This window comes from Agelaius tricolor, unplaced genomic scaffold (genome assembly GCF_023055355.1).
Source record: "Agelaius tricolor isolate 1412-34295 unplaced genomic scaffold, bAgeTri1.0.p SCAF_7, whole genome shotgun sequence".
Taxonomy (NCBI): Eukaryota; Metazoa; Chordata; class Aves; order Passeriformes; family Icteridae; genus Agelaius; species Agelaius tricolor.
Window position 1 is genome coordinate 7737904 of NW_027269267.1, and position 21335 is coordinate 7759238.

General features: G+C 36.1%; 1 protein-coding gene across 7 annotated transcripts in view; it reads left to right on the forward strand.

Annotated features, from left to right (window-relative positions):
- The window catches only part of CASK (calcium/calmodulin dependent serine protein kinase), a 189106-nt gene that overhangs the window by 149296 nt on the left and 18475 nt on the right, over positions 1–21335 (forward strand). For 4 of the 7 annotated variants that reach the window (XM_071430280.1, XM_071430278.1, XM_071430279.1 and 1 more), the window contains 9 exons: positions 867–944; positions 2245–2325; positions 6063–6251; positions 6730–6808; positions 9101–9186; positions 10221–10289; positions 15835–15903; positions 17291–17326; positions 20118–20314. In XM_071430280.1, coding sequence (XP_071286381.1) covers positions 867–944; positions 2245–2325; positions 6063–6251; positions 6730–6808; positions 9101–9186; positions 10221–10289; positions 15835–15903; positions 17291–17326; positions 20118–20314 — 884 coding nt within the window. The remainder of the gene's footprint in view (positions 1–866; positions 945–2244; positions 2326–6062; positions 6252–6729; positions 6809–9100; positions 9187–10220; positions 10290–15834; positions 15904–17290; positions 17327–20117; positions 20315–21335) is intronic. The other 3 variants (XM_071430281.1, XM_071430284.1, XM_071430283.1) reach the window with 1 other exon arrangement.

Here is a 21335-nt window from a genome sequence, read left to right on the forward strand (position 1 = left end):
TTACAGACATGACCATCTTTATATCACTTGAAATGTAAGCCAAAATATTTTGTTTGAAAATACAGCTTGTTACAGTACCTGTTTATTCTTAAGTATACATTTTTTCCTTTAGAACAGGAACAGTCTGTTAGGTTTGTATGAGGAAGAGCCTATAATGTCTTATCTCTAACTTGAAACTTGAAGAAAGATCTTTCTTCTGTTGTGCTTTGCATAGTTTAATAGTTTTTAAAAGGGTTTTTTAAAATAATAATAAACGTGGAAGATTTGCAGTAGCCTGTTTTAATACAATGACATTCTTCTGTCTAACAGAAAATCCTAGTAAAATAAGGTTACTCTTTTTTATGAGTACTCATTCTCAGAAAGTTTGTTTTTCTGTTCTCAGAATATTTGGCTTTTGTAATGTTCTATCTTCAAGAGCATTTTCCCATCTTCCAAGGTTTATTTAAATTACTGCTCAGAATATTTGATTTATTGAGAAAAGCGAGATATGCAGATTAACTTGATTTTATAGCAGAATGTTTAGTTTATAGCATTTATTCAAGATTCATAGGGTCACTTCTAGTAGAAGAATATAGTTTCTGTAAATCCGTGGCAAAAGCATGGGAGGTTTGCAGAAGCCTTTAACCTCCTGAACTTTCCCATGTCATCCTATGAACTCTGAATCTATGGCACTGTTCAAATCAGGAAATGTTTAAAAATGAAAAGCCAAAACCCGAGGCTGTTAGATTTTGTATACAAAACATCTGGGACTTTTGCAGTTTTAGCAATCATCCTAATCCTGGTAACATAAGCAGGCTATTGTAAACACTCATTATTTTATATAAAGTAGCATATGATTTCAATAGTTTGTTTTCTTGTTATTTCAGCTTTATGACAAAATAAACACAAAATCTTCGCCACAAATCAGGAATCCTCCAAGCGATGCTGTACAGAGAGCCAAAGAGGTAATGGCTTTAAAGTATGGTTTTTTTCCTTTGAAAGGTTGATTGTATTTAAAATGTGACTTGCTTTTCTTCATTAAGATGTGTATTCTGGCTCATTATCTGAATTATTTCTGGAATATTACCATTGCTTACCCAAGTTATGTAACAAGTTGCATAAACTTGCAGAATTCCATTATCTGTGTAAGGATTATGAATATTACTCAGATTAATAATTTAACCTTTTCTTCAACAGTAGTGGTGTTAAAAGGAACATTCCTGCTGGGTAATTGCAGAATCTTTCCTGTTCAGGTTATTTATCTGCACCAGAAACCTGATGTTTATACAATTTAGTCACAAAAAGAAGTGTTTTGAAGTGTCAGCTTTTTAAATTGAAAAAAACCCCAAGTTTATCATAGATAAGTCTAAGAAGAGCAGACTTGGAGAGAAGGTGGCCCACTAAGACCAAAGATAGACACAGATGTTCTTAATTCTTGTACCTTGCAAATAGTATGTTATTTGCTTATTTATGGCAAGCAGTAAAAAACCCAAAGCCATATTGTATTATGCATTTTCAGTAAAAATTCATGCAGTTGTTAGGGGTTACAGAATAGGAAAACTGTTTATTGTGCTATTAAAGGAGGAAGACCTTAAAACTCTATGTAATAGCTAAAGTCACACTGATAGATGCCCTCAAGTCCTGTTCTGCAAAATTTGCTGTCAGTTAATCCTGGGGGGGCTTCCAGAAGCAAAATACTCTGCTTCCATTGTCCAACTAGCTGCGAAAAATATGTGAAAAATAAGGTGTGATAATCAGGTTGCAGGCAAATGAGTTAAAGCTTCTTTACTCCTTCCCCAGTGGTAAAGTGGCTCAGATTTTATAAAATCTGGAGCTTGGAGGTGAGGTAGCAGATGGCCCACCTAGACTTGGTGTCTTTAACATTTGATTTTGTGAGTGTTTTTCATTCTGTTTTAATAAATTGAAGCCATGTAAGAAAGCACAACTGGTGGAGGTCTTGCATGTCACCTGTTAGCACTCCATTCCTGTCCCCGTGTATTTAGCTGTTGGAGGGACGCTGTCAATTGAAAAAACAAAAATCCTTCAAATTTCTGCTTTAATGTTTCAGAGAGAGCATTGGAACAAGGTATTTTATTCTCTTGGGGCAGCTGGGTAGGGACACATTCTCTTAAACCCTTCCCTGTGTCAGAAATGTTGGTGTGTATAATCATTGGTGGATATTCTGACTGAGCAGTGAGGGGTTTAGTTTCTTCAATAGCTTTAAAAGAAAGTTACTATGGGCCATTTCTCCTGCTTATTTTGCAGGTATTGGAAGAAATTTCATGTTACCCAGAGAACAATGATGCAAAGGAGCTAAAGCGTATCTTAACACAACCTCATTTCATGGTAAGCAGATCCTACTCTTGTTTAGGTTTTTTTTTTTCTCTTTTTTTCTTTTTTTTTTAATATTCTTTGTGTTAGAAAACTTCAGTAAATTCTCAAAATCTGCAAGGGATGGAATTGCATACAATACACCTATTAATAAGTATTTCTAACCTGCTGCTCTGGCAAAAGAATTAGTATTGGTCCTCATTACTGTGCTCAAAACTGTCAGCAGTTTGGAGTAGTGTAGTTATGGGGCAGTTTCACTGGGTTTTTGGAGGTCTGTGTTACACATGGAAAGAAGAATTAATCCTTTTGGATGTACATAGACAGAGGTGGGATCCTCCTTTTTCTTTTTCCAAAGGCCTTCTTAGGATAAAGATGTGTGAATTCATTGCAAAATAAGTGTTCATTTAATTTTATTTTACAACAAATCAGTAGTTTGTACAGTCTGTTGAGTTTGTATTACATATCAACACTTACTGTGTCTGTTTCTCAAATCTGATTTGAGGACAAAAATTGTCCTAAATTCAGAGATGTTACTCCTTTGTAACTTGGTTCAAGTTGCTGAATTCTAGTAATTTGAAGGATTTCTTTTGTTTATGCTGTAGGTGAAGTTCAGAAATTGAGAAATAAACATGTTTGCTTAAAACTGCTATACACTATTGTCAGCTTAAAATCAAGAATTTGACTTTCCCTACTCAGCTTCATTTGAAATCTGACCGGTTCATTTTATTTACTTTTTTGTGTGTGTAATTAGCCCACAGTATTGCTAAAACATGAAGAGCTGTTGAGAAAGAGCATTTTTTAAGTATAAATTATTTTCAGAGTAAGCATCAACAAAATTATTGTGGTATATAGAAATTTCATATATCAAATTAAGTGGCAGGAAAATTGAGTTGAAAATTTTCTTTTTTAGGTATCTCTGTTCCCTGATATGCTCATAAATGTAATACCATTTGTCAGAATTCTTTTGCTGCAAATCTATGAAAAGTATTTTTTCATAAGGAATAAGCTGCAATTCCATAACAAGTACTTTTGATGAGGAGTAATTTCAGCAAGTGAATCTGTGATATCCCAGGGTAAATTGCCAGTTGCTGAAGTCCCATTATCCCTTTTTTCCCCATCTTTCATCCTCTCCCTTGTAGTTCTGGCTTTCATCTAGAACTGCACTTTAATGTTGCCCTCAGCTGAACTAGTAGAAAATTGTTCCAAAAAACATCCCCAACTAACCATTTAGCAAAAAGAATTTAGGATAACAGGCATGCTGCCAGAGCCAGAATGAGCAGGGGAACAGAAACAGTTTGTGGTTTGTGTTTGGGAGGAATGTAAAGCAGCAATTAAAGCAGCATAAGTTGGTGTGGATCCACACCTGCAGATCCCACAGTCTCCAGATGCCAAAGGGACAACTCCATCCTCTCCATCATTCCCACTCCTGCTCCCAGATGCACCTTTATGGGTTGCAGACTTTAATAAAATTATTCTTACATTTGTTGCATTCTGCTAAACTTCCCTTCAGAGCAAAAGCCTTTATATTTTAGAGGAAACTATTAGGAAAAGGAATAATTGTGTAAACCAATATTGTTATCCCACACTGTATGTGTTTTCCAGGTGTTGTACAGAGCAATATTCTGGTTATTAATGCACATTAATTCAGTAATCAATTAGGTGTAATAAGTAGGAGTGTTCATTTACATCTATATGATAATGGACTATTTTAGTATTTTTTAATCTAATGTGTATCCCTAATCAGAAGAAAAAAGAATATGACCTGTCTTGTTTACTTAACCACAGTGTTAGTGGGTTAAACTATGTGCAGGCCTTGACAGAAACAAAGCCAATGTGTTTGTAACAGATCTTAGGGTGTTCTGTTCTAATTTTCTTTTGCCCTCATGTGCCTTATGGCTGCAGAAATAAATTATCAATTTATTCTGTGCATGTTTAACATTTTAATTTAAAGAAACGTGTGTAAATTTTGCATGAAGGCCTTTCAGTAGATAATTAATTTAAGAATTCTGAAAGCATTGTCAAGTACCTCATTTGTTATGCATGTACACATTTCAAAGAGCTTTTATTCCATTTCACAACTTTCAGTAGCTTTTCAAATATGCCAGTTTCATGTGTAAAAGATTCTATTATATAAGTTTAGTATGTTGTAGCAATTGAAATATTTGCTAGGAGACTTTTGCTTAATGACATATTGAAGTTTTATCCATCATCATATGCCTTCCTGTGCTGTTCTCTGCAGTGATCCTGCAGTACAGTAGAAAGCAGTTGTTCTCACTAAACTAATTTTTAGCAAGATTATCATGTTCTGCAAAGGAAAAACAGGAAAAAAAAACATCAAAATTAGCAGAAATTCTTGAAAACAGGCATCTTCAAGTAAGGTCCAATAGGAATCTTTTTATTAAATGTTTTCAATAGTAATATGAGGTTGCTGTACTTTAATGTATTTCTGAAGTAGTGTTCATTTTTGTGAACATATTCAGAAGTCATTAAGTATAATTATGGACCTTTAAAAATGCTTGAAGTGCCAAATTTTAACCTCCTGCAAGGTGAATATTATTGCTAAAAATAATATAAAGCAGGGCAAATATTTGATATGATAAAAATGTAAGCACCTGGATTACATAAGAAATGTAATATTAAAGTGTGGAGAGTGTAACAGATACAGGCAGGGGCACTGAAGCACCTCCAAGGTCATTGTGTCCAACCATTAACCTACATTGGAGTTCCCACACATAAATGGACACACAAATAAATCAAGATTTAATTAATATTGTTAAAGTGGTTTAACTTACATGGTCCAGATCTCTAATATAAAATGTTGCTTCTGTAGAGCAGTCTAATGCAGAGGAATTTTTGGGAGTTTGAGCTTAATGGCTGACAAAATAAGATGAAAAATAGGAAATGCAGATACAGGTTAATATTTAACTAAAAATAGTATGTATGTAAGTGGGCTTGAAACACTGGGAAAATGGGAGGGAGTATGGGCAAAGCATTGTTAGTTTGGGGAATTTTTTTCCATCATTATAGTGTTGACTTCCCAAATATAGTTTCAAATCTATTAGAGAAATGAGAACATAAAGTGTTTAAGAAAATACCTTTTATCACACAGTACCCTTTAGAAGTGCTACTGAAGTAGCTAGTGAAAGCTAATAAAGCAGTATTTTAGCAGTTTGCTGGTTTGCACTCTTAATTTTTGTGAAGCATTTTGAACTCGGTGGTTGTGCTGGGACCAAGTTCTAGGGGGAGGAGGGACAATAGAAGCAATTATGGTAGCAAACAACAAAAAAAACAGTGTTTTCTTCATTCACTTGGTATTGATCTACAGTCTGACTTTATTAGAGTGATATACCATGGGATCTGAGGAGCTTTCCATTTTACTAGAGTAATTATTATAGAATGGTTTGCACAGAAAGTTAGATTCCTGATTCTCTATCTATGCACACGAAGATGGATTCACTCTCACCCTGCAGGTGTCAAGAGGATGAGGGGAAGGGAGGCAGCATCATTCTCATTGAAGTCCTACAGTAAAAATCACATTAACTCATGCAGGCTTTAGAGTCTCAGTGTGTATAGGCATTTGCAGTCTGAAAGTCTGTCTTAGACTCCTTTAAGGGAAAAATTCTTCAGTAGAAAATGGGGCACAAATATCTTGGATTTCCTTGAAAATCTTCAAAAAAAACCCTTAGAAGAAATGAGCAAGGGACATAGGAGATGATGGAAATGTCCCATTTTGTTGCTGTGCTGTCCTGCAGGCCTTACTTCAAACCCATGATGTAGTGGCACATGAAGTTTACAGTGACGAAGCGCTGCGGGTGACCCCTCCTCCCACCTCGCCCTACCTGAACGGGGACTCCCCGGAGAGCGCCAACGGCGACATGGACATGGAGAACGTCACGCGCGTCCGCCTGGTGCAGTTCCAGAAGAACACAGATGAGCCCATGGTATGGGGGATAGCTCACCATTTCCCTCTGTGCTGGTAAAGACCAGTGCTGTGATGATTTTAGTGTCATTTCCTCACTTGGAGATGGGGTTGTCAATTAACTGGAATAGATACTTATCCTCCTTGAGATGCTTTGTGTGCACTCACACTGCTGCTGTGCCACTAGGGCTGGGTTTGTTTAAAAGCTACAGCAAATTACTCCTTAAACACAACTGGAGCCTTTACATACACTTCAGTATAAAATCACATTTTTAGCAAACCAGATCCTTATATACTCATATGTTGAAGTATTGCATCTTCACTTATAAATAGTATCTGGTCTTATTGCTCATCTTGAAGTGAGTGACAAAGATTTTATTTTAATCTTAAAATTTATACCCTGCCTTCAAGCTTTCAGGAAACATGACTATTCTTAACCACTCAAGAATCACAGTGCTTAATATTTTATTTTAAAAGTATAAACATTCTTTTTTTTCTAGGGAATCACTTTAAAAATGAATGAGCTGAACCACTGCATTGTGGCAAGAATTATGCACGGAGGAATGATTCACCGGCAAGGTAATCACATCTCATCAAGAGCTTTGTCTTCAAACACAGTTATTTTAGATCCTTTTGTACAAACTGTGTACAATCTCCTGATTTGGATTGCTACTACTCCCTAGCAGCGTCTCTCTGTGCCTGCATGGACTCCTGCTAACTGCTTTAGTTACCTTGCAGTTGCAGATGTCTGCCAGTGTTTTGAGGTGAGGGCCCACTGTGTTTCATTTAGGTCTTAATTAGTGTAATTACTATCCTATTACTGAGTATAGCTCAGCAAGAGATGGAAACACCAATAATTTTGGAGCTGTACTTATTTAATCATCTGTTTAAAAAAAAATCCTTACTCAAGTGGCAGTATTTTCTCTTGCCAAAATGAAAGAGCTTTGTCCACACAGTTCTTGAAGATCTTTATATTTTTGGTGTTGAGAATCACAAAAGTGAGGTTTGAAATAAAAATATTACTTGTGCCTAGATTCTAAATCTCTATTTTCAGTTTTCACTACCATAACAAATCCTGCAAACGTGCTTTTTTTTCTCATCCTTAGTCTTCTCCTTTTTGTCATTTTGTGTGTTCAGATCAGATGTCCAGAAGTAACTGGGTTTTGTCCTGCTTTAAACAGATGAACTTCCCTACTAGGTTGTTGGCTGCAAGTTTGGATTGCAGCCATGAAAGGGTTACTTCAGTTTTTTCAGACTGCCATCTTTTCCTTGTGATGAAAACAAAAATTCTCTTAGTTTTTCAGACCAGAGTTCCCTCTAGCCTACTGTTCTATTTCAAAGGGAGCTAGGAACAGGTGATTGGGAAGACAAAACATATTCACTTTGTCTCACTGATATGGTAAAATCTGTCAGGAAGCAGGAAAGACAAAAGTTTTAATACAAAGAAAGATGCAATTCAGAGAGAATTCTGTGTCTTTGGAGGACCTTCTGAATTGAAATTTATTTGGCTTCTGAAAGTGAGTTTTAAAAGGAGGTTGCTCTAAGATTCACAGGAGCAAGGTTTTCTTCCAACTGTGCTTAGGTAGTGGTGATGCTCTGCACAGTATTGCTTCACATGACTGTGTTCCATAATGGAGCTAATAAAACTTTTAAAACCTGCTAAAACTGGGTAAAATATCCAACTGTGCCCATTACAACTCTTCTTTTTAATTATACAGTATCTTTTGTTTCTAAAGATTTGGGAAATTTACTCAATTTCTATGTGCTTCATCTAGCTAAGGTAGTGCTTCTACACATGAAATTGAGCTTTACTTCAGTGTTTCTTAAGTATGGTCATCTGGTTTTTTAATGTTTCTAATTCTGTTAGTGCTCTAGATGTCTCTTAGATTCACTGCTTCATTCAGCATACCTGTATTTAGAATATTTTTACTGAGTAGAACAACACAAGTGTAATTTGACAGTGATCTCAAGCACCATCTTTGAATCCTATTGTTAGGACCTGTGCCTTGAATTGGTTTTGGGGAGTGTTAGATCATTCTTCTCTGCTGTCTCTTTTTGCTGTATGGAAAACTGCAGTGTCTGGATAATAAATCTGCTGTGAGGCTTACAGGAACTGTATAATTTCAGGTCTAGCAATATTAAACACAAACTGTGCAGTTCCCAGTCACAAAATTGTAGCTGCTGTGAAGCTGTCTCCTGTCTCTAGGCCAGCTCTGCCTAGTCCTGGTGATTGAAATTGTTCTTATTCCAAAGGTGGCAGAATTGAAATGGGAAGAAAGGCTTTTAAAGATTCCATCTACTCACACCTTCCAGAGAATTCAGTAGAAATGAAACACCAGTGTCAGTCATTAAAAATTGTCTGTTTGTTGTTGACATGTCTGCCAAATGTCCATTCTTTATTCCTAGTTTTTATGTATACTTCTCCTTACAGTCATGAACATAACAATATTCACTTCTGTCAGAGTGACAGAAATGGGAAACGATGCAGAAAAGGGGATTTTATTTGATACAGGGATGTTACTGAATCTGATTCTCAGTCTAATATGTAATTCCATCAGTTTTATGTTTTGAATAGTATTAGAGAATCTTTATGCTATTCCAGGCCATATGGTGGTTTTGATTCAATATTATTGTTTAATAACAAAAACATGTTTTTCCTGTTTACTGAGGAGATGCCTGGGCATCTCTTGCTGTGTATTCACTGCACTCTGAAAGACAGATTTGTAGCTAATACAAAGTCCTTTTCTGAATCTAGCAAAAAATTATTTTAATGTTGTTTTCTGTTTATGCCTTTCTATGAATAATGGTGCTGTGTTGTGATTATTTCAATTTGTAGAAACTGAGGTGATTGTGTGTTTGTTAACTCTGCAGGTACGCTACATGTAGGAGATGAAATCAGAGAAATAAATGGAATCAGTGTGGCAAATCAAACTGTAGAGCAACTACAAAAAATGCTTGTAAGTGCCTGAAGTCTTCTTCATATCCTCTATAAAAATGCCTGTCTTATTTGGTCAAAACTTTTGTTTAAGTGTGTTCTAACTTCCCCTTTTTCTAGTGTTCTTGATAGGCTACATGTCCATGCAGCAAAAAGTTCTTTCAGTTTATTACAGTTGAGCTCACAGTTAAAAATGTAAAAAACATTACTTTGAGCTCAGACAGTCTGTCTTTTTCCAGGAAAACTCCACCTTTGTCCTTGCTAGTAGAGTCTGTTTGATATTTCCATAACACTTGTTAATTTTTCTGCGTGCAACACTAACCTTGACATCTTGGATGGTATCACTAATCCTAGACAAGCTTCAAGGGAAATAGAATTTTTTTGGGGTCACAGTAAGCCAGCCAAAGAGAGAAAGGGGAGAAACTCTGAGATCTCTAGAAGTGATCTCTGATTCTGTCCAGATCAAGTCCTGCAGTTGTCAGCCACGTGGTATTCACAAGTATTCAGAGTGCCATTTAAGAAAATATGTTGTCACAATCTGCTGCTATTCTGGAGTTACTACTTGTTATAAATATTCTTATACAATACTAAATGCAAAGTAGCAGACCCCATGTCCTGTTTTGATGAAAGACTGTTTTTGAAATTCCTACCTTCAGGAAAATGCAGCTTTCCAGAAATTGAATACAGTTTTGCTATTTAGCATGTATTGTGAAAGGGAAGAAAATGCCACTTTGGTAGAAAAGACTGTAGATGACAAGAATGTAGCTACAAAGAAAAGGTTAACATGGAAGAAACCTACACATCTCTGAATCTCTTACATAAAAATACAATTCTGGATTCTAGGCATTCAAAACCTAGTCAGGTGAACAAACTGGTAATGCATGTTCATCCTTTAGATTAATGAGGACAATATGAATGTTTGTTTATAGGTGATATCACAACTCACCCATAGCATTTTAGCTTTTCATACTTGGACTATGATGTTTTCCTTTCTAGCATTAACAATTTGGAGATTTTCTCTTCAGTGTTAGTCTCAAAATGCCTCTTTTTTCACAGAGGGAAATGCGTGGAAGTATTACCTTCAAGATTGTGCCAAGTTATCGCACGCAGTCTTCATCCTGTGAGGTAATGAATTTCATGAGCCATGCCCTTTCTTCCTCAGTCCTGTAACTAACTGCCTGCTGATGGCTGAATGTTCCTGCTTTCTGGGAAATTGTTTCTGCCTGTCCTGTTAGATCGCACACCAATTTTACAACAAAGATAACGGAACACGAGTAGGTCCCACCTACCTACTCAGCCCTGCCTTCATATTCATCTCATCAGCACCTTAACTAACTCTTTACAGCCTATTAAAGAAAAAAAATAGGAAAGGGGATCCTCAACTTATGCATTTAGGAAGCCCCTTAAAAATATGACCATTTAAACTCATACTTCAGTAAGTCTATTAAAGTTCCTAAGCTGAGGAACGATCCTCCTCTTTTTTAGGCTTTAAACATTATATTACTGCTTTGGGCTGTTAAGGGTTAATTGAAAAACCTGTTTCTGTATAACCCTGTTGAGGTAAATTTGTGATGGTCGTGTGTAACAGTTACATGTGGCTTAATATTATGTTTCCATGAAAAAATGGTCTTTGTCACTACAGAAGAAAAACAGATTCCGAGTTGTTGCCGAACCAGAAACTTGGTATTACAGCTTTTGCACAGCAACGTTTAATTCCCTTCTGCTCACAAAGTTAGATTCCAGATTGCAACTGAAGGGGATTAAATTGTATGAAATGGCTACTTGAGAGCCCCTGTTCAGTGTGAGCACACAGATGGCATTTGCAGCGTGTGGACGGTGCCAATCTCGGAGCCACGCGCTTTACTGCGCAAACAGCTCCCGAATTAGAACTCTCCAAGTGAAATCACAACCCCTGCTGAAGTCAAGCACCTTATCTTAATTAGAGCTGTGATTTCACCCTAATTGTTCTTATGGCCCAGCAGATGCTAGAATACACAGAAACTGCTATTGTGGTTGTCAGAACAATCTGTTCTGCAAGGAAAAAAATCGCTGCTTTTTGGTTGCCTTCAGTTCTTCTAGTAGGATTCAAGAAAAACTAAAAGGTTTTAGAGGTAAAAGGTTTGACAGATTTTCACCTCTGAGGCCAATTTCCTTAAAATAAATATGAAACCAAAAGTTTTTCATGAAATGCAAAGGCTTTTAAAAAAAGTGCAGCATGCTGACAAATTCATGTATTGACTTCTGTGCTGCAAAGAGGAGTAATACTAAAAGATACCTTACTTCCCAATATTGAAATACAGAAACTGGTGAAACTGCAGACTTGCTGAGAAGATGATTATTTGGGAAGACTCAGCATACAGCTTTAAATTAATACTATTAGTTGTCATTTTAGTAATAGCAGATAATATCTTTTCTTTAGTTTTGTGTCTTTAGGTTTTTCATGACTATTATTTCACAGAAGAATGGAAAATATACTCTTACCTTTCTTTGGAAGAAAATGGCTAAACTAGAAACTGTGTGATCAAAGAGAAAAAGAAATCATGTCTAATTATCCCACTTTGTAGCATTTAGCATTGATTAAGTCAGAGAGGGATGAGTCTTTTCCACTTGCTCAGCCACACTGAGGCTTTGGCTTGGTTTTCATCAGTTACAGGTGTACACAAAAACCCCAGTGTTCTTAAATCATCCTGTTAAAGCATCACTAGTCCTTTGGCACACAGAGAATTTCTTTCACAGAATTTTTCAGGAAGATGATTCAGAAAATGAATCAAATCCTTAACTATTGAAAAAGGCTAAAATTGAACATTACTAACACAGAAATCTTGCTTCTCATGCCCGCCAGCAGGATAAATAGAGAGATACTGGGTCTTCACTAATATAATCTTCCTAGTTAAGGTATTTTCTGGCAACATTTCAGTCTATATTTGGTTTCCCCCCTCTTTCAGTCATGGACTGATGCTCATGTAGTGTAGTTTTATGAGAAGAGGAATATAAAACAGAACTGAGGACTGGGGACTTTGAGGCTCCTACCAGGATCACATCATTGAATTGCAAAACATCTTGTTAATCTTGAATAAGAAAAAACTGCATATTAGTAGAATCAGAGATGATGTGTCCTTTATTTACAATCCTAGGCCTTCACAAAGGTGAGGGGGGCATGGAATGTTTCTTTTTTAATAACTGGGATTCGAATTTCACTTGCCATATTTGTCTTCTTTTATAGTCATTTAAAATAAGTGCTATTTTCTAAATATTGAGCCATTTCTGCATATATATATATATATATATATATATATATATATATATATATATATATATATGGAAGTCTTTTTCCTACACAATGTAATTCAGGGTCACTGGGCAGTTTGCAAAATCTCAGCTGAATAATTTCAGATTTTTTAGGCATTTGTGGCTTTTCCTGCGCTCATGCCTTCCATTCAGTTACCAGACCTTCTATTTCATGGAGCAGACCTTGCTTGAAGACATAATAATTTTGAATTCCCTTGTGTAAAAATGGATCAGCTGATGTGGTGTGAGGTGACCTGTTTAGTCACTGGCATGGCAAATGACCTGAGTTAACACACACAAACTTAGATAACAAGGGGCCAGGGTGTTGTTTTCTTCATCAGATACCAGGAAAATTGCAGATTTACATAAACATGAACTTAAGTAACTATTGCAACACATCCTTCTTATGGCTGATGGCTGTGTACACTATTTATGTGTTTCAGTTTTATCCCAATGATTAAGCATTTTGTTTTGGCTGCATTTGCATTTTTACTTTGTACTGACACAACACCCAGAGTAACTTTTTATAGTGTCAGATATGTGACAATGGTAAGAGAAGTACTTTATCTTTCTCTTTTTTTTTCTTTAAACAACAAAAAAAATCCTCATAAACATTCTTTATGTTTCAGATTGCCTTTGTGAAACTCTTAAGTTGTTTTATTAAGAAGAAAAGCGTTTATACATGGGAGTTTTTAAAAGCCTGGTGGTAATCACCAGGGATTTTTTCTTTTATCTTCCATGGTTTCCATTAGTGCTCAAGCATCAGGAGTTTTTATTGTCTTAAACCTTTTTTAAATTTGTATTAAAGATACTGATAGATGTGTTCCTTGAGAAAGACAGAAATGTAAAAGTATTTCCAGAATTTTGGAAATTCTGTCTGTTTTTATTGGAGGTTTTGGTTTTGTTGGTTTTCTTGTTTGAGTTTCTTTTTTTGTATCTGGCAACAGTATCGTTGCTCTACCTGTTTTTGTCAGTATCTAATTTGATCAGGTCATATTTATTAGACATCATTTAGTTCTTCTCTATAGATTTGCATCTCAAATACATTAGTTTATCATTCAGAAACCACACCTAAAAATGGGGAATCAACAGGAAACTGGGTTTGCCATCATTTGGAAATAATTGTGGTTGTTTCCTCTAAGGCTCTGGCTCTGTGGCTCTTCAGCTGAAAAGTGATGACCCCAAAGGTTTCTGTGTTTTTTGTCTTGGGGCTGGAGAAGGCTGGGAAGTCCAGACAGTTGAGTTTACTAAAATATAATTATAATAACCTTTCTACATCATCCAGAATCACTGGATCCTCCAAGTGTTTTTCTGCCCCTATTCCCAGGAAAAGAAGGGCTTCTGCTGATTTACTGGAGAAACAAACTCACAACCCAAACTGAGTTTTTCCAGGCCAGTCCTAGGCAGTCTTGTTATTCTACAAGGATCTCTGTGCTTATTGATTTGTCTCATTAGATTGTCCAAAATACAGTTTTTCTCCTAACTTTACAGTCTGGTATTTTTTGAAAGAAAGAAAATTGTCCCTAAAAAATAAAGAATCTAAATGCTTTTGAAATTCTGACAGAGCAGCCTAATTATGTAAAAGTCATACATAAAAAAATGTCTCTTGACTAACTTGTTAGATTATTTCTGACAGCACTGAAATCACCAGCAGCACTGAAAATGTATATTTTCCTCAGTGTGTTATGATGAACATTTGCTTTGAATAATATGCTGTCTTGTGTTGGGAATTATTGGAGGAATACAAATCAAAACATTCTCAAACCAAGAAAATTTCCTTCAAAGGCAGAATCTTTCAAGACAGTCCAGAAATAGTGGCATTCTCTAAACTTGTTTTTCTCCACATGATTTGGGTGCTTGCATCAGTTTCCAAAGTTTTCCCTTGCTTCCTTGCTAAACCATCACTGACAACAGATCATAACAAACCATATTAAAAAAAAAAAGTTAAAATTTATTTTCACCTCTTGAAAGTGAGAAAATAGCAGAGACAGAATTGCAGAGCAAGCATATAATCTCTTTATAAAGCAAGGAAGTTACTGCCTTCTTGAAAAAAGTTCTTACGGTTATAATTTGATAAAGTTGATGCTGATAATCCATACACAAAAGAAAAAAAAGGAATACTGATTCTTTTAGGCTTTTCAAGTTTTTTATATTTTTTAAATTTTTAAATATTTTTCAGTAATGAATGGTTTATTTGCTCTCATTTGAATATTTTAAACTTGTGCTGGAGTGATTTTGTAATTAGAATTAGGGCTGATTTCCCCCAGTCTGTTACACATTGCAAATACTTATGGGAGGCAAGTTTTGTTCTTATGCATGTGGCATTAATCCCTGATTAGTGTTGCATGAACAGTTTAGCTCCGGGTTTTTAATTATTCACAAAATAATGGTATTGATAAAATATGACAGGGTTAACTTTGTTTGCTTAGGAAACTGTTTTAGCCCTTTTTCTCTGCTGTCCTTGATGTTATACAAAATAACCAGACATTCCTAAGCTGACCTTTGACGTGGAATATTATATTCCAGAATTCCTGTGAGGGTAAAGGGATTTTTTTTTAACAGTACATGAGTGGATTATTTTATTTTCAGAAGACATGGCTCAATTATCTGACTTCATGGAATTAAGCACTATGCAGTCAAAATGGCATGTGAAAAAGATGGCTCTGAAAATCCCACCAGAAATTCCTGTTATCCTTCTCATAGAATTTCCCAGTGTGCTCCCTGTGTCTGCTGTCTCTGCACTGAAGTGTAGGGCCACACTGGTAGTCTGGGTCAAGGGAATTGGCTTTTTTAAAGTGCTGTATTTTGGCAAGGTTTGATACTTTCAAGTCCATAAGAATGTTGGAGGAAAACCCTCATTGTGCTGTAAAATGGATGAGAAGGGAGGAGAGAGAATCCAGCTTTCTCCTCAGTGTCTGTGAGGCACTGCAGGGAGCTGCATCTTGCTGAGTAGAGACTGACAACCACCACAAAGCTGAAAAAATATTCAGAAACATCTTTAAAACAGGATATGGGCCTCATTCTATTCCAAGTACTGTTCAGGGTATAACTTCCAGGTGCTTTAACCAGGACTGGTGTGTGACTGAGGGCTGGTAGCATTGTCCACCACATGAGATCTCTGAAGTCCCAGTTATTTATTAAAATGCTGAAGGCAACATAGAAATACCAGATTTATTATTACCTCAGATAAATCAAAATGTCAAACCTGAATCCTAAGCTGTGGAAAAGCTTTTCAGCTTTACAGAGTTTGTAGTGTGGAAGCTTTCACAAATGAAGCAGCTAAGCAAATGGTTATAAGGCTGTGGATGTAACTGTTCTTTGAAATATTTCTGTGTTCCTGTGATAGTGTTGTGTTGTTAATGAACCTTGTGTCTTATTTCAGAGAGATTCCCCCTCTACATCCAGACAGTCCCCCGCTAATGGTCATAGCAGCACTAACAATTCTGTTTCGGTAAGATTTCCAGTTCCACACAGAGAAAGTGTGAAAGTTTTGTTGGTGCTCATCTGCCATTACTGTTATACTTATCGTGTGGTCAGTGGAAAATTTTGTCCTGCTGAGAGAACCCAGGTTATTACATATGTAACTCCCCATTTTCTTTCCTTTTTTTTTTTTTTTAAGGGCTTTTTCCAACATGTTCTTCTCATTAAAAGCCATACAGTGAATTAAATGTTAATAACTGTACTGTGACACTTCAGTCATCCTTAAATCATTGTCAGCACTTTCCTCAAAACCGAGCAGAGGTTTAAAGTGGAAGCTTTTATTTCCATCCTGAACTTTGGAAGCAGAGTTTGAAGGAAGAGAGTAACTGTGCAGTTGGTATCCCAAGACATTTTAGATCCTTTTTTTTTTTTGAAGTTTTGTGTTTGAGAGCCCTCTGGAACGTGTACTGGTTTCCGCTATCTGAGTTAAGGAATTGGTGTGCTCTCTGCTGTCGTGGTACGTGCACATACTGTGTGAAACATGAGCCTTGCCTGGATATGGAAAGCAAAAGGAAGTGGCTTTAAACTGCACTACAAACCAAGCTATTACCATCACATCTTTAACACAAAGTACTTCTGTTTTGTATGTATTCAGGTAGAAAGGTGCTGTCGATCTCCTGTTCTTCCTAAAGTACATTGGTGTTAAAATTCGTCTTGTTTCTCATTTGTTGTTGTTTGGACCAATGTAGTAACTGCACACAAGTTTCTTCAGTGAGTGCTGTCAACATCATGAGTTCATGGGACCAGCTAAAAACAAACCAAAAAAAAACCCAAAACCAAGTAACTATTTCTTTAACTATTGATAAAAATTGCAACTTAGACATAATTTGCCACAAGGTAAAGTGCTTATTAATTAGTAGAATGAAAATTAATTTTGTGAATTAAAAATTTAGGACATTTTTGTGAATTAAATTAAATTTATAACATGAAATTAGTTATAATCTTAATTCTCAGCACAGCTGATCACATTATACATTTTTAATCATAGGTTTTTTAACATTTATAATAGCCTCTCTCTTTTAAAAACAAAACTTGATACTTAAATGGAAAAGGCATTCACATAAAGAGCCTCTTTCACTTGGTGGTGCTTTTGTGTTGAAGATGCTGAATTATTTATTAAAAAGCACATTCTCTATCTGCTTAAACTTTTTACCTGCTTTCTTCAGCTTGCTGCTAAACAGCCTGGGTTTGATTTTTCTTTAAGAAAAAAGTTATTTCTAAACATGGGTCAATGCTTTATACTTTTGTCTAACTTAACCATTTTACTGTAATGTAGTATGAATCACTAACAAACAGTGTTATGTACCCTTAAAAAGTAAAATGAAAATTTCTTCTCCTGGGTTGACTTTATTCTGCAGGACTTGCCATCGACAACACAACCAAAAGGACGACAGGTGAATAGATATCCTCCATGGGAATATTTGTAAACTTAGCTGCTAGTAAACATCCCTGCTTACCTTTTCCTCACTCATATTCTGTATGTGCTGGACTAAAACATTTAAGCTTGAAAAATTTGTTCCATTTTTTTCATTTTTCTTTTAACTCATTTGTTTGTAGCTAATTCAAAATACTTTTTTTTTTTCATGTGTCCACATGTGTGAGAGTTACAAATTCACTGAGAATTTAACTGGAGATGTTGATTTAGTTCAGAATGCATTAATAGACTTCCTGTTGTGCAGTGACCTGTTCAGGTTTTAATCTTAGAGGAAAGCTGAAATTTCTATTTTAGCTGGAATGGAGACAAGTAGGGCAGGTGTCTAAAACTCTAAAATATTGTGCTGACAGAGATTGTAAAGCTTGAGTTTATCTGAAACTAATTATTAACATTAGCAAAGTTTTTCAAAGAAAAATATTAAGGATAGTTTCTGTTAGGGCTTGATAAATCTGAAGATGGTCTCTTAAAATTTCAGTCCTTAGTCCCATTTTCAGTAACCTCCATTAACTTTTTTACCTTGACCTGGTGGTTGTGCAAATCAGCAGAGACCAAGGAATGATCTTCCCTCTCCAGAAAATTCCAAGAAAGCATGTGGGGCTTGTCAGAAGATTCCCTGTCTTTCTTTTTGCAATTTTAAGAATTTTTGTTCTTTTTCTGCAGCCTCCAAATGAGCACATACCATGAAGTGATTTGTGATTCATCTCCAGTAACTGCTCCAGTTATTTATAGTCTTTCCAGAATCTACCTCTGAATTTTTAACCGTGTACTCAGCCTCCTTCTCTACCAGGACTTTTTATAATAGCTCTTGCAATTCCATTCAAGAAGTCAATCAGCTACATTAACTCTTGTCTCTGAGAATTTTTTTATATTGCTGTCTGGTTGAGTTGGCTGGAACTTCTATCACAAGAATGGTTTGCTCTTACTTCACTTCCCATTTTTTTAAAGCTCTCTATGGTTCTTTCAACTTTCCATTTTCTTCTGCAGCTGCCTGAATGTAAACCTGGAGAGGCTCCATGCAATACCTTCCAGACATTTATATTAGGTTTTCATTTGCTCCTCATGGGTTTTTTTTTTTTCCCAGAAGAAAAAACTTTGTTCAAGGCAATATCAAAATAATGGTGTTTTTCTTACTCACACCATTTATAATTACATTATTTTTTCAATTTTTACCTGATTTTTCCCATTGAACCAGCATATTTTTCTTGTCATCCTTGAAACCAGTGAGGGCTTGGCTAATGGATATATTTTTATGTGTCAGGAAGTCTGTAACGTTCCACAAGCTGCCAGTATATGGTGGATAATGGCTCAAACTGGAGCAGGGACTTGAAAAGCAGGGAAGTTTCTAGATAGTAAAAATACTGCTGATGTTTTTAGACCTGTATGATTGAGCTTCAGGCAAAATAAGGGATTGGCTCAATATTGATTACTGCATGAAAAACAAATTACTAAGTAAACATAATTGGTTTCAAAATATCCTATTTCTCAAGTAATTAAAATAAGTTGGGTTGCTTTTTTTAAACTCAGTGCACAACAGAGCAAGGGTCAGATTTAATGTATTAAAAATTGAGTTCTGTATTGGTCTTATCATCTGATGCTCTCACTGCAAACCAATAAAAATACATCAGATACAAGAGAAAAGTGATTAGCCATTTTAAGTTAATTTATTCAGTGTTGAGGTGTAGATTGGATTACTTTTTTAAGTGCCATGAATGGTGCTAACACTGCACAAGTTACAGCTATTACTGGAGCAGAGTTTGAGCAGAGTTGAAAAGTGATTGTTACAGTTTCTAAGAATATTACTTTGCAATGTAATTGTTGGGGATTTTTAAATCCTAGTCCATTTTTAGTAAGAAAATCAGCAGTAAATGTATACAAGGCTGGCTGAGACACTGCAGGGTGATGTTGGAAGTTCATGACCTGAACTTAGAAATTATCCATCTAGGGCATGGCACTTAATTTTGGTTTTGAGTTCCTTGGGTGCATCAGGGCTCCAATTAGCAACCAAAACTGGGTATCACTTTTATTTTTATTTTCTAGAGTTGAGACCTCAGTAACACACAAGGAAAGGATTGGTATCATCTTTTAAATTGTGAAGTCAGAGTCTGGATTCTTTCTGTTCATGTTCTTTAGAAAATAGCTTGCTCAAATCGTGAGTTCTATTTACATAGGAGCAGACTTTTACTGAAAAACCCATACAGAGAATTCCCACATTCCTCCTGAGTAACTCTGTGGTAGGAGCAATACAGGACTTCCTGAAAAATATATTTTTTAATGTCTTAAATCTTAAAACTTCTTATTCTAAAGATCACTAATAAAGCCAAAGTCCTTTATAGCATCCAGTAAAATTTCCTGTCACAGAAAGTTTTAAAACATACCATGGGACTTCTGTTGGAAAATACATTACAGTTTGAGTTGTAAGGTGCTGGCTTTTGTTCTGGGATGATTTGTGGTAGTTAATAACTGTTTGAGGGACTCCATGAGTTTATTACATTTTTGCTGTTCAGGTTCTATAGAATGTAGAAAACATGAGCTTTTGAAATAACATCATATGTCTCCATCATTTGCTGGAGGGGGCATTTTCATTTTCAACTATCACTTATGCTTTGGCACCTTCCTTTTTATTTCTTTCTTTGCTTGTTGCAACCAATGTGTGTAGCTGCATTCACAGATCAGATTTCACCTGTTACTCTGAATACTCTGAATAGCAGTGATGATACTGCAGTGTCTCTTATAAACTCTTCTTTTTCTAGATCTATGTAAGAGCACAATTTGAATATGATCCAGCAAAGGATGACCTCATTCCTTGCAAAGAAGCTGGCATCAGATTCCGAGTTGGTGATATTATCCAAATCATTAGCAAAGATGATCATAACTGGTGGCAGGGTAAACTTGAGAACTCCAAAAATGGTACTGCAGGTCTTATTCCTTCTCCTGAACTTCAGGAATGGTATGACTTAAGTTTTCTATAAAAATGAATTTAGTTTTGATTTTATTTCTGTCTTTCATACTTTTCATTGTTGGATAGCTAGCCTTTGAATTATTTTCTCTTTTTCTTTGTTTTTTTTTCCCCTAAGTCTATATATTCATTCAGTTTGAGTGGTATTAATTTTTTTCTCATGTATGCGTAAGGGTTACCTGCAATTTCGTACGTGTCATTACATTAAAAAAATAAATTCCTGTGTTAATAAACATTGTGCTTTCTAGTATACTGTAGGAAACTAGGATTGAGGATGGCTACATGCAAATTGGTTATATAAGAGGGTCAAATTAATTTCTCTTTCAGCTTCTAATCAGGGGTTTCATTAGTACTGTGTACGTGCAAGTGCTGCAGGAATAGGGTTTTAGCAAGTTGTCAGGCAAAAAGGTCATTGAGGGAGTTTTAGGGTTTTCTTTCCTTTTCATTTTTCATATGAATGTTAAAAGCAGAACAAAATCACAGTGCCAGTGGCAGGTTCAATGAACAGCAGTGGCACTGAACAATGCAGAGCCTTTAAACAACCTCTTGCATGAGCTGTTGATAAAAAATTTTAAATGGATCAGCGCAAATCCTGGGCCTTGGAAGGTGTGGCCATAACTCAGTAAAGTTTAGATAGTCCAGCCCAAAATGCTTCATCCAGGATTTGCTATGTAAAAGAGCTGGAGTAGTGCTCTGCTCCTGTGCTGGATAAGGGAGATTTTGGCAGAAGAGGGACAGACAAGAGGCAGACAAGACCTTTAGTTCCATGTCCTGAGCCTTGTGCCAGCCCTGTGTAAGGGAGGCACAATCCCCATTGCAGCAGGGTCCCTTGCAGTGCTCCACCCTAGAGATCAGTTCCAGACAGTCCCCCAGCACAGCACCACTTGCTCTGCAGGAATTTAGACCATGGTGGTCATTCCAGACCTTGTGCTTTTCCCTTCTGGTCTGCTGCAGAGTGGTCTGGATTCATCCCAGGAGCTGCCCTTCCTCCCATGCTCGCTTCATCTGTGAG